At 37.6% G+C, this 15,321-nt stretch overlaps 1 protein-coding gene across 1 annotated transcript; it reads left to right on the top strand.

Annotated features, from left to right (window-relative positions):
• The first annotated feature begins 5,885 nt into the window (after positions 1-5,885).
• Positions 5,886-7,759, top strand: LOC139709513 (allatostatin-A receptor-like). The gene is made up of 2 exons (XM_071621472.1): positions 5,886-6,440; positions 7,301-7,759. The coding sequence occupies exons 1-2, from the start codon at positions 5,886-5,888 to the stop codon at positions 7,757-7,759; spliced, it is 1,014 nt and encodes a 337-aa protein (XP_071477573.1).
• The last annotated feature ends 7,562 nt before the right edge of the window (positions 7,760-15,321 follow it).

The raw sequence follows: 15,321 nt of genomic DNA, 5'->3' as shown, positions 1-15,321 counted from the left end.
AACGTGCTCTTTCTCTTCTTGGCTGAAATTTCAAGCGATTTGGGGGAGCGATTTTCTTTACATGTCTCCAGAGTACTGACAGAGAAGTGAGTATACAGTTTGGAAATTACCTTACGTGAAGACCTACTGTGTGGATTAAAAACTAACATTCCCGTATTTCAAGTTCTTGGTCCAGAAAGAGGTAGAAATCAGTCGACTGCTTGGCCCGAGATGGTGTATCAATTCTTTCGAAAAGATGTTCAAAATGCCTTTCCTGTACATGGGAATAACAAATTATGTTTCTTTCACATCATCACATTATTTTTGATTGCCAATACAATCCTGTAGTTGTTGCTTATGTCAACTGAAAACAATTGCAATCGTTGATACTGAAGGGAAATTTGATGACCAACACAATTCAAGCTTCAAAACCGACAAAAGGAAATCTCCTTTATACAAATTAATGAATATATTTTCGGCTACACAAGTTGACAACTTATATCAGTATCTGGCAATTTTCAAGTTCAGCCTGCCCCGTACTTTGCATTGCCATTACACTTCTTTAACTAAATTACATTATAATGTTGTAATGATGGTTAAATGACGTTTCTTTTTGTCAAACAAGTCGCCTGCGTATGCCTGCCTACCGTTGTGTATTTAAAGCCCCTCGCATAACACATTACACCGGTACCGAAATCTTTGCACATCCTAACAGCTATATTTAATGGGGTCATAACAACGAGTAATACAGCCCGCGAGTCATGCTGCCAACGAGTTATACAGCCCACGAGTTATACTATTCACGAGTCCTACAGCCCACAAGTTATACAGCTCAAGAGTCATACAGCCCACGAGCTGGACACTTAAAAAGTGAACAAGGTAAATGAGCTCGACATTAAATGAAATAGGCCCAAGATTATACAGTCCACAACCTGGACACTAGGCAAATTATGCCCACGAGCTAGATAGTACATACGGGGTTTAATTTACGTAGTGTAGAGGTCGTGGACCTTTTTTGCCTAGTGTCGAGCTCATGGGCATTATTTCATATTGTCGAGCTCGCTGGTCTTATTTGCCTACTGTCTAGCTTTGCAGGCCTGTTTTATTCGGTGTCTATCTCGTTGGCCGTACGACTCGTGGGTGTCTATCATGTCTATAGCTTGAGGGATGACCCATTCTGTGTGTACAGTATGTCCAAAAAAAAAAACCCGCAATGATATCTCTAAGAATAGTGAATCAATCTAAATACAAATTCAGGGTATGATACCATAACTCATTGCCCACATCTTACAGAAAACCCCATTCGATTTGCTTCAGTGGTCAAAGAGAAATGAGGAATTTTGTAAAGGATGTCGGGAATCTCTTTTGTCCAGGTTCTGTCTATTATTCACGCACTAGAGCATTGAATTGCTAAAATTGGAAATATTAGACTCATGACATGCTTTACAACAATCTACATTTCTCTGTGACCGCTTAACCAAATTGAATGAGGTTTTCTGCAAAATAGAGCTAAGATGTTATATTTTAAGGCCCCGAAGTATCACTTAGACAGGTTGATCATTTTGGATGTTATCAATTCGAAAATTTGATTGTAATTTTTGAGGGACATACTGCAGTATGTCCCACAAAAATTACAATCAGATTTTCGCATTGATAACATCAAATATGATTTTTTTTTCAATGATACTTCAGGGTCTTAAAATGTAACATCTTAGCTCTATTTTGCAGATATCCCCATTCGATTTGGTTAAGCGGTCACGGAGAAATGGGGATTGTAGTAAAACATGTCATGCGTCTGATTCTTCCAAGTTTAGCACTTCGATGATTTTGTGTGTGAACAATAGACAGAACTTGGACAAAAGAGATTCCCGGCATCCTCTACAAAATTCCTCATTTCTCTTTGACCACTGAAGCAAATCGAATGGGGTTTTCTGTAAGATGTGGGCAATGAGTTATAGTTTTATACCCTGAATTTGTATTTAGATTGATGCAGTATTTCTAAAGATATCATTGCGTAGGGCCCCCGTTGTAATTTTTTGGGGACATACGGTACTGTACATATGTGTTATAAATGTGTTGCAGTACTCCGGGGTTTCATTCGAAATATCGTAATGTGTTGATGTGTTTAACTTGGCTTTACAATAATTAATGATTATTATTCCATATACACTCAGCAAAAAATGAAAGTAAACACTTTTTCAAGTTTATATTTCTCATAGAATTTTTGACTAGATATTAATGTATCATAAACCTATCAAAACGTAATTGATTGGCTATCAACTTGGTAAGTCAATAAAGAGGTAAAATTTACGCATGGGTGAATACCTTTGTTATTATAATCTTCCAAGGCACAAAATTAAAAATTGCAAAAATGAACAAGTTGTCATTCATGCGTAAATGCTCTTCCGTGTAACAATAAGAACAAAAGACAAGTTTAACACAATAAGAAACATGAATTCAGTTGCAAAAATACACCTATGATGTTTGTAATATCTGTGAAGCCCAAAAGATCAATAGAGGCTTAAAATAATGGATGAAAATTAAGAATTTTCTGTCAAATCCAAATTCAAGTGAAATGAAAGAAGAAGCAATATTGACAAAAATGGTATGATTTTGAATTGATTTCTCAAATCAGGAAATTGTAAATTATCTTTGGTTCTTGAATTTGTCCCATAAATTCTTAAATTACTAAATTGAATGAATTAAATAAAGATTATCTGTTCATTTAATCACGTTTGCGTCTTTACTCCCTATGTCATTTGAAGTTTGAGTTGACAGAAAAATTCTTATTTCCCCCTTAAATTTCCCACTTTAATTTTTTTTTAGGTTGTAAAGAGATAAAGAGAACGAAAACTTATTTTTGCTATTTCATTCATGTCCCTCATTGTGTTAAAGTGGTCTTTTGTCATCATTATTATCCAGAAGGGCATTTGAATATGAAAGACAATATGTCAATTTTTTGCAATTTTTACTTTTGTGCCTTGGAGGACAAAAACAAATGTGTTCACTCATGCTTAAAGTTTCGCTTTATTTTGACCTACTAGGTTGATAGCCAATTAGATTACCTTTAATATGGTATATAATACATGGATTTTCATCAAAACCTTCTATGAAAATTATGAACTCGAAAAAGTCTTTACTTTTTTGCTGAGTGTACATTATGTCGTGTACTGTTTCACGTTGCCGGGTTTTTTTTTCTCTCTTATGCACATGTATTTAATTCTTATCTTGCACATTGTAGCGCCTAGAGCATTCAATACTATATACATGATGGATTCATAAATCCATACATTTATACTTCTCATTATCACTTTCCAACAGATAGTTCTAAACAAAACCGGAAACAATTATGACAGCATTCACAGTTTTGCGAGCTCCATTGGACTTTAGACTGGCTGTCACGGCGGGGTACATGCTCCACTTCATGTTAAGCCAGCCTTGCGATGCGAATATTGCGATTTCCACGACTAATTTGACCATGGAAAATTGGTTGAATGCAACGCTCGTGGTCAACACTGTGTCTCCAGGTGATTTAACTGCAACGATCTTCAATGATTATGATGTCTACATGGCTTCAAATTCCACAGAAGGTATAAATTTCAATTTTTATTGTTGTTTTTGTTGTGTGTGTGTATGAGTGAAAGAATTGAATAATCTACTGCGCATAATCTTTTTCACGACAAGTCCCCTTATTGTGTAAAAAAAACTATAGATTATCATTTGTTTGCCACTTTCTCTTTGTATCTCTCCAATTCTTTTTTGTTTGTTTCCTTTTCTTTCTTTCTTTCTTTCTTTCTTTCTTCTTTTTATTTGCTGTGAAATCTCTCTGCTGGTGGCACTCCATTATAAAATAGGAAACTGGTGTTGGAGAGAGGGGGGGAGAGAGTTTGGCCGCGCATCACTGCACAACTCTAAAAGCTATAGGGAAACGTGCTTTGGATCTGATTATTCAAAGTGTAAATTCTGAACATAATTCTCGTTTTGATCGTCTTTAACAATACAAATATGCCAACAAAACTACCTCTTTGGGGATGATGGGGATTCACATGACTTGTGTAGCGCTTTTTTTTTCTTAGAGTATGTTAATGAATATTTTGGTCTTGGTGGTCGATCAGCTTGATATTGTTTGATTGTATTAGTGTGATGAAACTATGTAGCATATACAATATATATATATATATATATATAGAGAGAGAGAGAGAGAGAGAGAGAGAGAGAGAGAGAGTATATTAACGTCAAGCGCGATACTTTGAGGGCGTTTCACAGTAATTCAGTGGCCGCAGGTATCATTACGTGAGCTATCCCTGGCAAAAATATTTCGTGATAGATTGCGTGCTTGTGTAATAACAGTTTGCATTTTCACATGCTTTGACGTGTGAGGTACTCCATGCATTCTGATATCCGACAGCCGACTTCCTGCAATTATTTTGTCTGATGATTATACCAAATCATTCCATTATCTCAATCGCGTAGTATAGATTCATACCTCAGGACCCTTGTGGAAACCGCTTTGTGCCCACTTTATTGGAAGAAAAAAAAAAGAAGATGAAGGAATGCAGGCTGACTCTATCATACCTGACAATCTTTGCGTAATTATCACGCTCTATCGTATTGATAGGGTTTTATTCAATGACTCTCAATTATAATTTCTTCATGATTTCATTTTTTCGGGTGTTAAAAAGAAATAGTGTCTAGACTCGATAATGTTTATCAATGACTTAAAAAGCACTTACTTGCCCATACGCTCTTAAATTTGATGACAAAATAGTAGTATCGTGGTTACTGACTGCTAGCACATTGAATAACTGGCACTTACATCGATGAAGAACAATTAACTTGTCAATCATCAGTTTATTTATTTATTTATTAAGTCTTCTTTAATAGCAGGGTAGTCCCATTCAGTGCCACAAAGGCCTGCTTTACAAGGGAGCCCTGCGTTGATATTCATTACATTGCATGTGCACACAATAAATATAAAAAAACAAGAACAAAACAAACATAGATATGATACAGCTAAAGAACAATCGGTTCGAAAGAACATAAAACACATAAGAAAGAACATAAAACGAGCAGAGAAAATAGATATCTGAATAATTCGTAGCTAGTGTAAAGGGTTTATATCAAATGAGAGACTGATGTTGGCGTACACGATTCTTAAATGTTTGCAATGAGGAGGCTGTTTGAATAAAAATGGGTAACTCATTAAACGATTTGCTTGCAGCATATGTGAAGGAGCATTTCTTATATTCAGTTCTAGGTTTGGGTATATGTAATTGGCAAGAAAGGGCATAACGAGTGGTATAAGTAGTAGGGCGTTTGGTCACAAGTTTGGCTATGTACGTTGAGGCTAAATTGTGTAATTGTGTAAGTTACAACGAAAACAGAAGAAAAACGCAAGAATTAATTATTTAAAAGATTTACTTTGACAGGAGCATTAAATTTCTTTTGAGAATAATGCTAATAGTGCTTTTATCGGTATTAAAAGTACAAAATGTATATAACAGCGGTTAACTATACAAGAACTTGATAACCACTCTCCATCACTTAAGTGCGGTATCAAAATACTTGATACTGTAGAGGCTCGGGGCAAGACGTTGCCTAGTTCCTTCTGAACTCGCGAGCCCTGTATGGCGCACTTGCATGCAGAGGTGGGAGTGTTACCAAGTCTCAGCTGCTCAGTCACTGCACTAACTAGTTCTGATTATGAAGATCGAAGCAAGACAATCATAGAAGTAGTATGTTGTTACGAGTACTTATACCAACCTATATATTATTTTCTCGCCCATAGATTTACCAGAACTTGGTGGCTTTAAAGCGATAGGGCTATATACATATCAACAGATTTATTAGGCCTATTATTCAAAAATCAAGTTTCTTCATGCTATGAAATAATATTGGTCATGACAATGACGAAAGCAATCTCTATTCATGCAGTAGTAACGTCAACCAGTGCGTATGGAGATGATACTTCCCTGCGACCCGTTGGCTGGACTCTCCTGCCATTTCGCTGGACATGGTGGGTGGCCTTACAGATCTTTTCCGCCGTCCTGGGTATCGTTGGTAACGCAATCGTCATCGCTGTTATCGCCAGCCGTCGCTCCGAGACTCAGTCCACAGGCATCCTGATCAAGGCTCTGGCCGTCGCTGACCTCTTGACCTCCGTCTTCCTCATCCCGATACCAACGGCGATGACAGTGCCGTCTACCGTACTGGGAGAGTTCTACTGCCGCTTCATCTATCCATTGTATCACCGCTGGGTTACCGTCTACGCGTCCATATACATCCTGACCGCAACGTCGGTGGAGCGGTACGTCGCGGTGGCTCATCCGATCTACTTCAACCGCTTCGTGACAAAGCGGAACGTTCATGTCCTTGTCGGGATTCTCTGGTTTCTCGCAGCCATCGTCAGCGGGATCGGCCGATTCACCAACATCCTAGACCACAAGACACACACCTGCCAGGTAAAAGGTTGCATGAGACAAACTTTGCTGTTCAGCTAGATGTCCGGAACAGTGAAGCGTACTTAAAGTCAATAGTGTTGAGAGTTTAGCTATTTGGAAATGTCTCTTACACGCAACGGAGGAGGCCTCAACCTCAACACATCTGTAACACTGTTGAATTCAAGTGTAAGCTCCCTTACTTAGGATAGAATATTAAGACTGGTTCCATGGCATTTGCTTCTGCGACAATTGCTCCTATGAAATATCTGCACGCTAAGTCAAATATTGATTCTAACCACAAGCATAACCCGAACCTAATCATAATCCTCACGTCACTGAACTATACCTGAAACCTTATCACAGCCCCAACCCTAACCCTAAGTTCTTAGAGAAAATAAGACCGGAGCAATTGTCGCAGGAGCAAATTCTGTTTCACCATTGAAATAATTATTGATTGAGTCTATATGAAAAAAAAAAAAAACAGGCAAACAAAATCTAAAAGGTTTAGTGCCGATGATTCTCATTCACCAAACCAATAAACAGGTAAACGCATGTCAGTCCAAGGATGTGACAGCCGAGCCTACTACCTAATTGATTAGTCTAGTGGGATCGCATGGCGATTAATGCTCGCCCGGGTGTAATTAGCAAGTAATAAGTTTGACCCTCCATTAGAATTTTGTATTCCGCAGAACACCATCCGCCTACTGGCAAAATTGCTGCCATACCGCGACAAGGGATATTGAACCAAGGATGTTTGGTGTGATTGATATATAGGGCCTATAGCCTATAGCATAGTGTTCTCAACCGACTCCCTTTCAGTGTTGTTCAATTTTTTTTCTCTCTCTCTCTGGAAGACCGATATTTTCTTCTAATCTCGGCAGGTGAAGTTCTACTCCTACGCCGGTCTGATCTTCACCGCCATCTACCTACTCTCCTTCGGCCTCCTCATCCCCGTCGTCATCATGTTCGTGTCGCAAGCCCTCGTCGTGTGCAGTCTTCAACGACAGTCGAAGGTCTTCAAGCAGCAGGCCAACAACTCGACGGCCCCGTCCTTCCACCTCGTGGCCCGCAAGCGCGTCATCCGGCTCATGATGCTGGTTATTGCCGGCTTCGTGATCTGCTGGACCCCTATCCAGCTCTACGTGTTCCTCTTCAGCGTAGGGGTGACGCCCCGGAGCCTGTTCTACGGGACGCCGCTCTTTCAGACGTTCATCGTGCTCGGATTCTACAACTCGTGTCTGAACCCCATCATTTACACCATGCGACATGCCAAGTTCCGGATGGCCGTTAAGGACCTGTTCTCTCATACATCAAAAACGTCTACTGGCCCGGTATTCTGAATACCTTGATGAAGTTGTGAGCAGATCTGAAAACGTCTTTTAATCATGCAGAAATACGGAAGTTTCACATTTTCATCCAAAATATTTCAAATGTTGTTTTCTTTTAATTCTTTGGTAACAAACAAGCCAGCCACTTAGAATGAGAACAATTTCCCTCAGCTTAGCGCAAGAAGAAAAACGATTCAATTACATACGTAACCCCGGCCAGCCCATCCCCACCTATCAATAATCGTTAAACCGACTTTCTATCCAATCTATCATGCGTTTCGAAATAAAATAAGTGAAAACATAAATAGACAATGGAGAGGTAGTATGTCTTTTGCAAACTATCATTCACCTGGAAAAAAAATCTGAGATAAATCATGAAAATATCAGCTGTTCACATTGTTTCCTCCAATCATACACGTGACGCTGTGTGAGCCAAATTTTATATTAGGTTTCACATCAAGCGAATTAAGCTGTCTTTTCTTCTGCCATTGGTACCGATGAACATCTTCAGGAATTGATAATTGTAAATTCATATTCTAGATCGCATTAATTTTTTTTTTTCAGAAAAACATCAAATTAGTGTCGATATTGATTTTTGCGGGCATTCTCGTGATTGCCACATTAAATGTCATTAAGGAGCATTCAATTTCGCACTCGAGACAGAGAATAGGCATTCATGAAATTGAAATTGAAATGCACTCGAAAGTATTTAAAGGACAAGTCCACCTTCATATACATAAGGATTGAGAGAATGCAGCAATATTAGTAGAACACATTAGTGAAAGTTTGAGGAAAATTGGACATTCCGTTCAAAAGTTACGAATATTTTAAGTATCTGCGCAGTCACTGCTGGAAGAGAAGACTACTACAGTGTATGATGTCACATGCGTACAACTCTATAAGGAAAATAAAAAGAGAATTTCACAAAACTTTACTTTTTGAATAAAGTGCACATTTCTTCGACTTGCTACTGATGTATGTTAAGGGTAATATTCCCCCTGCCTTCTGAAAGAGAGAAGTCGAGTGTTCTTTTGTTATGCGAGAAAAATGGAAATATGTTGAATTTTCTTTATTCTTTCTTTATATCGTTGTACTCATGTGACATCACAAGCTATAGTAGTCTTTTCATCCAGCTGTGACTGAGCAGAAACTTCAAAAATTCATAGCTTTTTAACGGATTGTCCGATTTTGCTCAAACTCTCACTGATGTGTTCTACTAATATTGCTGCATTCACTCAATCCACATGTCTATGAAGGTGAACTTGTCCTTTAAGATAATGAATGACCGAGAAATAAACTGAAGTACAACTTCTTCAGTGTGGCAAATATTCTCAAATAAATACACGAAGTATGAATTATATCAATCAGCCTTGGAAACCGATTGCAAAATCCTATAATTATGAAGCCAATCCTTTAATATTTTTTAAATTCAATTTCATTTATATAGTTTCGATTTAAGCACAAAGTACTTTGATTTTTTTCCGTCATCACTGACAAAATTGAATCTTTGCCTTCTGTGAGTGTGTGGGTTTTTGTTTTTTTTTTAATGACGTTTACGAATACTTTCTATCAAAATTCAACTTTGCACTTTAGAAACGCCCGCATCAAGCGCTCATAGTATAAATGTTATGTTATTGCAACGTTGTCGCTTTTCTCGACTGACGCGACCAGCAGTTTTTTATAGATACAAATATTCAGATTTGCATCCGTCCACATGATGGACTGCTATGAAATGTCGTCAACTAAAACCTGCTTATGCGCGAAAGCGTGTTAACCGAATTAAATGGAGAAAGAAATGAAAACCATAATGTCCCACAGGAGAGTGTGGGGTGTATTCGTGCTATACTGATCAATTATGAATTCGAACGCTGTTTGTTTTACCACATAGAATTGCAATTTGTTTAAACTGCTTGACACTTGACATTATGATTGCTATCTCCTGTCTATATCGGGACTCACGTTACAAAAATTTGTTCACGCTATAATGTTGTTACTGTGTTATTGTGTGCTGTTAGCATAGTCTGGGTGCCAGAAGGCTGTTTTTCCGTCCACCCAATGTGATTGAGTGGTTTTACCCTATTTCGAGGGTAAAGTGAATCCGAAACTGGATGATCTAACTCTAGACGAATAACTATCAAAGTAATGAATATTAATACATGATATTGTGGTAGTGCCCTAATGGATGATTCATTTCTACAAACATTTCAGTGGTGAAAATTTACCCAATCAGCAGAAATTGTATCTAATAATAAAATGGCAGCCACAATGGTAATTTGTGCATGATATCCCCGTATGTATACAGAATGTGTTCACGCCTACTACGTTTGCCTCCACTGAAATAGTCGATATTAACATCTTTTTTAAGAGAAGAAAGTCTGACATTTTAAGAACACAAAATATAATTATGTAATAACTCTATTATACACAAAAGCATTAAAAATGGCTTTCAGAATAGCCACTACGATGGCAAAATTAAGGGCTTATATTTGACTTTAGCACCTGGACTATAATTACAATAGTCGCGGCAGAAAGATGAATAAGATATTGGATGTACTTTTGTGTCGTTATTCCTTGTTTGCAACACTTACATATCGAAGACCAAAATCTATACAGGAGAATAGGCCAAGCTCATTGTGTTCCTCTTAAATTTATCTAAAGGAACAATGTTCACTGTAGTTCATGCATGCTTCTCTACACGATGTAATTTGTGTCTGTAAAAGACTGTTCAAAAGCATCATATTAATAAAGTACGATTCTGCGTTTTTGCACATTAAATAATATACCGTCAAACATTAATTATTCATCCATCGCATATATAGCCTATAAACTGCAATTGATATTCCTCCGGTACCGTCATGTACTCAACACCATTCATTCAAGAAACACTGCTTGCTCGTTGAAAGAAGCGTGAAATGGATATGCTAGCCAGATTCGAATATCTAACTCAGTATTTCCCACACTGCCATGTTGTGTCGCACCGGTACTGAATGACCTTGAAATGTAAATTGATTGCATTCCGTCTGGAAATGTGTGGGTGTAGGGGCCTACTTGTATGTGTCTGAATCTATGTCTGCAAATTGAGTGTCTGTTCTACTTGTAACGACAGAACAATTAGCCAATACACTGTAGCCTATATTTTGTAACAGAAAGCGATCTTCTACTATACTTACAATGAGAGTAAGTATCCGCTCTCATATTAAAAGCTAGGATATTGCAAGCATAAACTATCTCAAAGTGGGGATGGCAATAAAAGTGTACTTCGACGACTGCTCCACGCAGAATTCAATATCTTTGGAGTGACCAAGAGAGAGAGAGGGAGAGAGGGAGGGAGAGAGAAGGAGAGAGAGAGAGAGAGAGAGAAATCATTATGACGCATCTGGCCTTCAAATTTAACATTCGTTACAACTTTACACACCATTGTACGCAGAGAGAAGAGCGAAAAAAATATGGCGTCACCAACTTTTCAAGTAACGTAGCGCTCATTAAGCCTACTTCACCCCCATTAATGTCGTATCAGAGAGTATTATTACATGCATGTCAAGACTTCTAAAGCATGCAATAAATAGTTCTTCAGAGTCCTCATTATCTTTTTACCATTAGATACACCTACTTTTTTTACCATTTCCATGCCTGTTTTTTACATACGCGAGATGCAAAATTTCACAAGCTGGTAGACTATAAATAGATAATGATAAGAAGACTTTAATCGATGTTCACGGTATACACGGTGTAGTTTTACACTTCACCAAGTTTAATATTGTAATGTCGTTTGTCGGTACCTTGATTCACACACATACACACCTATTCCTTATCAGTCTTTATCTTCATATATTCAGTTAAACAAGAGAATGGTTTTATTGCTGTTGCTTCTTTTTTGAGTACACCTATAGTTGTGATAACTATTCCTGCGCCTTTAAATCAATACATTGTAAAAAATAAAAAATAAAAAAATAAGAATTTAATGCAAATACATTTACAAAATAGAAAAGAGAAAACTATGCCAACGAAGTGCAGCAACGTGCACTGGCGGTGCTGCAGTTTTTTTTTTGTTTTTTTTTTTTTTTTTGTTTTTTTTTTGTTTTGTTTTGGTTTTTTTTTTAACAGTATTTTTAGACGCGTCACAAGATAACAGGTAAGGAGATTACGAGTATGCGTTGTCATAATATTGTCATTTTCCCCCTTCCCTTTGAAAGAAAAAACAACAAGCAAACATCTGGAGGTAATCCTCCCTGCCCAGCTTAGTTCTTCCATTAAGATGTACAGCAACAAAGAGCATGAAGATCGTTTTTCGCTGGGGAATTGCATTTCGAAACTTCAAAAAACAAACAAACAAACAAACGCCAACGTTTACTGCATCGAGACAGCGATGCTCTCTCCGCCAACGCTGTCCTAATGCGAGTCGTCTTACAGGCCTTTATAGCCTGTAAACACTGCCGAACAATCGGTATTCCACACTTGCAGGTATTCATGATCACACTCAAGTGGCAGGGCTGTTGAAGAGCGAAAATATCTATATGTCACTAAGAAGTGTCCCTCTCTATGAATAATCCCACGTGGGTTTCAGTGATTACTAACCGTCTTTCCTCCGCTCCTCCAATCATGGGCAAGGTACTCTTTCTTCAACCTGTCCTCCCTTTGCCTCTCCATGTACCTCTTCTTTCTTTTTATTTTTTTCTGTTTTCGTTTCTTCAACTTCTTGCCCATTTTACATTCATTCCATCAATGGCAAGATACCTGCTCTTTAAACTTACATTTCTCTCGCGTACATTTTGCTTACATTTCGAAATGCTTTACGGCTGTGAGTGGTAACCTTTGCTGTTCTATGTAAGATAGCATAATATCCAGTTCAAATATGTTTGTTATAATCCGTACTGACTGAAAACAAAAAGCAACGTATGGGATGAATGTGAATCCATATAAAAATAAGGTTTAGTATGTTTATGCAACAACCACCAAGCATGTAGTTTCGTCAAGTTTTGTTTGGTATAGGCGCTATAGACCGCATTCCCCACTTCTTCGTTCTTAAGGGTGGGATTTCACGGAGCACGCGAACGATTTGCGAAGGACGCGAATGACAAAATCCAGCATTCGCATTTTGGTCTGCAAAAGCTCGCCAAACGAACGTGAGGGTTCGGAAGCGTCGTCAATTGTTCGCGAATGTCGTTTTTACTTCGGCGAGAATTTCAAAAAAGTTTGAAATTTTCTACGAACCTTTTCCGCACACTTAGTCGTGATTTGCTCGTGAATTGTTCTCGAAAGTGTCTTTAAAGCCTCGTCATATGCGCAAGACCTTCGCAAGACACGCGCGATGTTCGCAGAATATTCGTGAAACCCCAAACAGACTCCGAAACTTTGGAGAATGTCTCGCGTATGTTACGCGAAATCTGCGAAGTTTTTCCGATCATTTTACGACGTAATCGCAAACTGTTCGCGTACCTTTTGAGACATTCTCGCGAACGTTTAGCGCACGTTTGGGGGATGTATGACCTATACGTTTTCTACAAATAAAAATCGTAGCATACACCTAAACATCAAACAATTATTAACAACTATACTAACAAAAGACAGCAAACAGAAAGAAATGTTTGATATACAAAAAAGAATCGCAGAATACACTTAAAATTAATCTAAAGTATGTAAAATTTCATTTGAAGTATAGAGATTATGTGTTGGAGGAACTACAAAAAAAAAGAAAGAAAGATCAAATGCTTTACTAGTGGAGATACGCCCTAGGAAAAAAATGTAGACAAGCACACGATAGAGAAATGAGAGAAAAAGAAAGGAGAAATAGAGGAAAGAAAAAAGTTGAAAATTTTTCGTTGTTCGCATTTCCGTCGCGTGTTCTTCGTGTACGTAACATGCTGTACATTAGCAATGATACACACGACATTCGCACATACGTCGTGGAAACTTCGCACAAATTGCGCAAGAATAGTTTTCGGCTTCATTGTCGGAATACATTCGGAGAAAAACTTTTCCGAATGTTGGATTTTGTCATTCGCGTCCTTCGCAAATCGTTCGCGTGCTCCGTGAAATCCCACAGTAAGCATGTTCTTATCGTTCGTTTCCTGTGAGTTGTATACCATGCACTGTGCAGTGTCACTTTACACCTCACCAGGGCACCTCCCTGACCGCACATACTTTGCATACCGTCTCAGACAACACTAATAATAAATTGCAATGTGTTATTATTATCTATTCATGCTCCCGTTATTACACACACACACACTGTATTAGTTTGTCGGGATTTGTGGCGCCCGCCTTTGTGTGTTTTACATCTTATTTTATTTCATTTTTTTTTTGAGTAAATGTTTTCGGGCCTTTTCTTTGTACATAAGTAAGCTTGTAATGTTATAAATACATCATGCCAACATCTGTTAAAGATAACATAATGTTTACATCAGTAATCACTAGCTGGATCACAGGTCTATATACATTTTTTTTTAATCCCAAATTAGTTGATTTTATTTCCCTTTGTGACCTTTGTGATTTTACTCAACTGTAATAAATGTCTCATTAGTCTTTCATTCAAAATCGCATTTTTAAATAGAAGTGTATTTGTATATAAATAGTTATTGTAATAAGGCCCATATTGGTTATCTTTATGTTTATGTGCGGAAGTATTGTATTGTTTCGCATGTACATGTACACCGATGCAGGCCTACCATTTTTTTTTTCTCGATCAATATAAACCAATTATATCATATATATACTGTTGCATTTCCGCGGGGATGCTAACGCATATGGATGAACAGAACATGGAAATCGTAAAATAGATGAGGCTTGTTTAATACACCATCTGCCATAACTCACACTACGCAAAGTAATCACACAAATATACATGTTACTCATTCTTCTGAACAAGATGAACATAGAGACACGTAGTTTATTGTCACGATTGTCATTTATACAGCTCTTTACTAGAAAAACAAACATACTGTACAAACACGAATATTCTAACAATGCAATACCAATAAGACCTCACATTGCGAACACTCATTATTCAAGTACTTTTTATACTCTGAAATCTCAAAATAAACTGCAATATAAAATGGCATGTTCTTAAAAATAGAAATGTCAAATTTTCGTGATTTCATACAAGTTATTGGAAAAATGCAAGTGCTCATAAGCCCCCAGACAGCCTATATATCCGCGCCATTACTGCGTATCATAGGGAAGAAAATTAAAATATGTCATTAAACACGCTTCATAACAACCACGTGGACAGGTGATTCTCTCGCACGGGTGCCTGTACCAACTGGGAGATATATGGCTCCGGCCTTGGGAAATGTCAAAACTGAAATAATAACAATGTTAATGATAATAATAATAATAATAATAATAAAAATAATATCAATATCATCATTATTATTATCACTATCATTACTATTATTATTCAAGAGGCTGGTCTGTTTTGACAAATTTTAATGAAAGATCTCTTCCATTCAGTTGAACAGTCATTGTCGTGTGTTGTCGTGAAGGAATTCCTTCACGACAACACCAACAAACTTCTAAAAAGTGCAATTTGTCATTGTTGTCTTCAAAATTCATGAACTCAGTCATGCATGACATTT

This window comes from Diadema antillarum, unplaced genomic scaffold (genome assembly GCF_040938485.1).
Source record: "Diadema antillarum isolate AM-2024a unplaced genomic scaffold, OU_Dant_1.0 seq00001441_RagTag, whole genome shotgun sequence".
In the NCBI taxonomy this organism is placed as follows: domain Eukaryota; kingdom Metazoa; phylum Echinodermata; class Echinoidea; order Diadematoida; family Diadematidae; genus Diadema; species Diadema antillarum.
Note: the sequence above shows the minus strand (reverse complement) of the source record. Positions and strands in the feature narration are given on the sequence as shown.

What these genes read in the sequence shown, in the direction of transcription:
- LOC139709513 (XM_071621472.1), top strand. Translation starts at nt 5,886, where the DNA reads ATGACGAAAGCAATCTCTATTCATGCAGTAGTAACGTCAACCAGTGCG. An exon ending in ACAAGACACACACCTGCCAG is followed by an intron (nt 6,441 to 7,300) that starts GTAAAAGGTTGC and finishes TAATCTCGGCAG; the next exon opens with GTGAAGTTCTACTCCTACGC.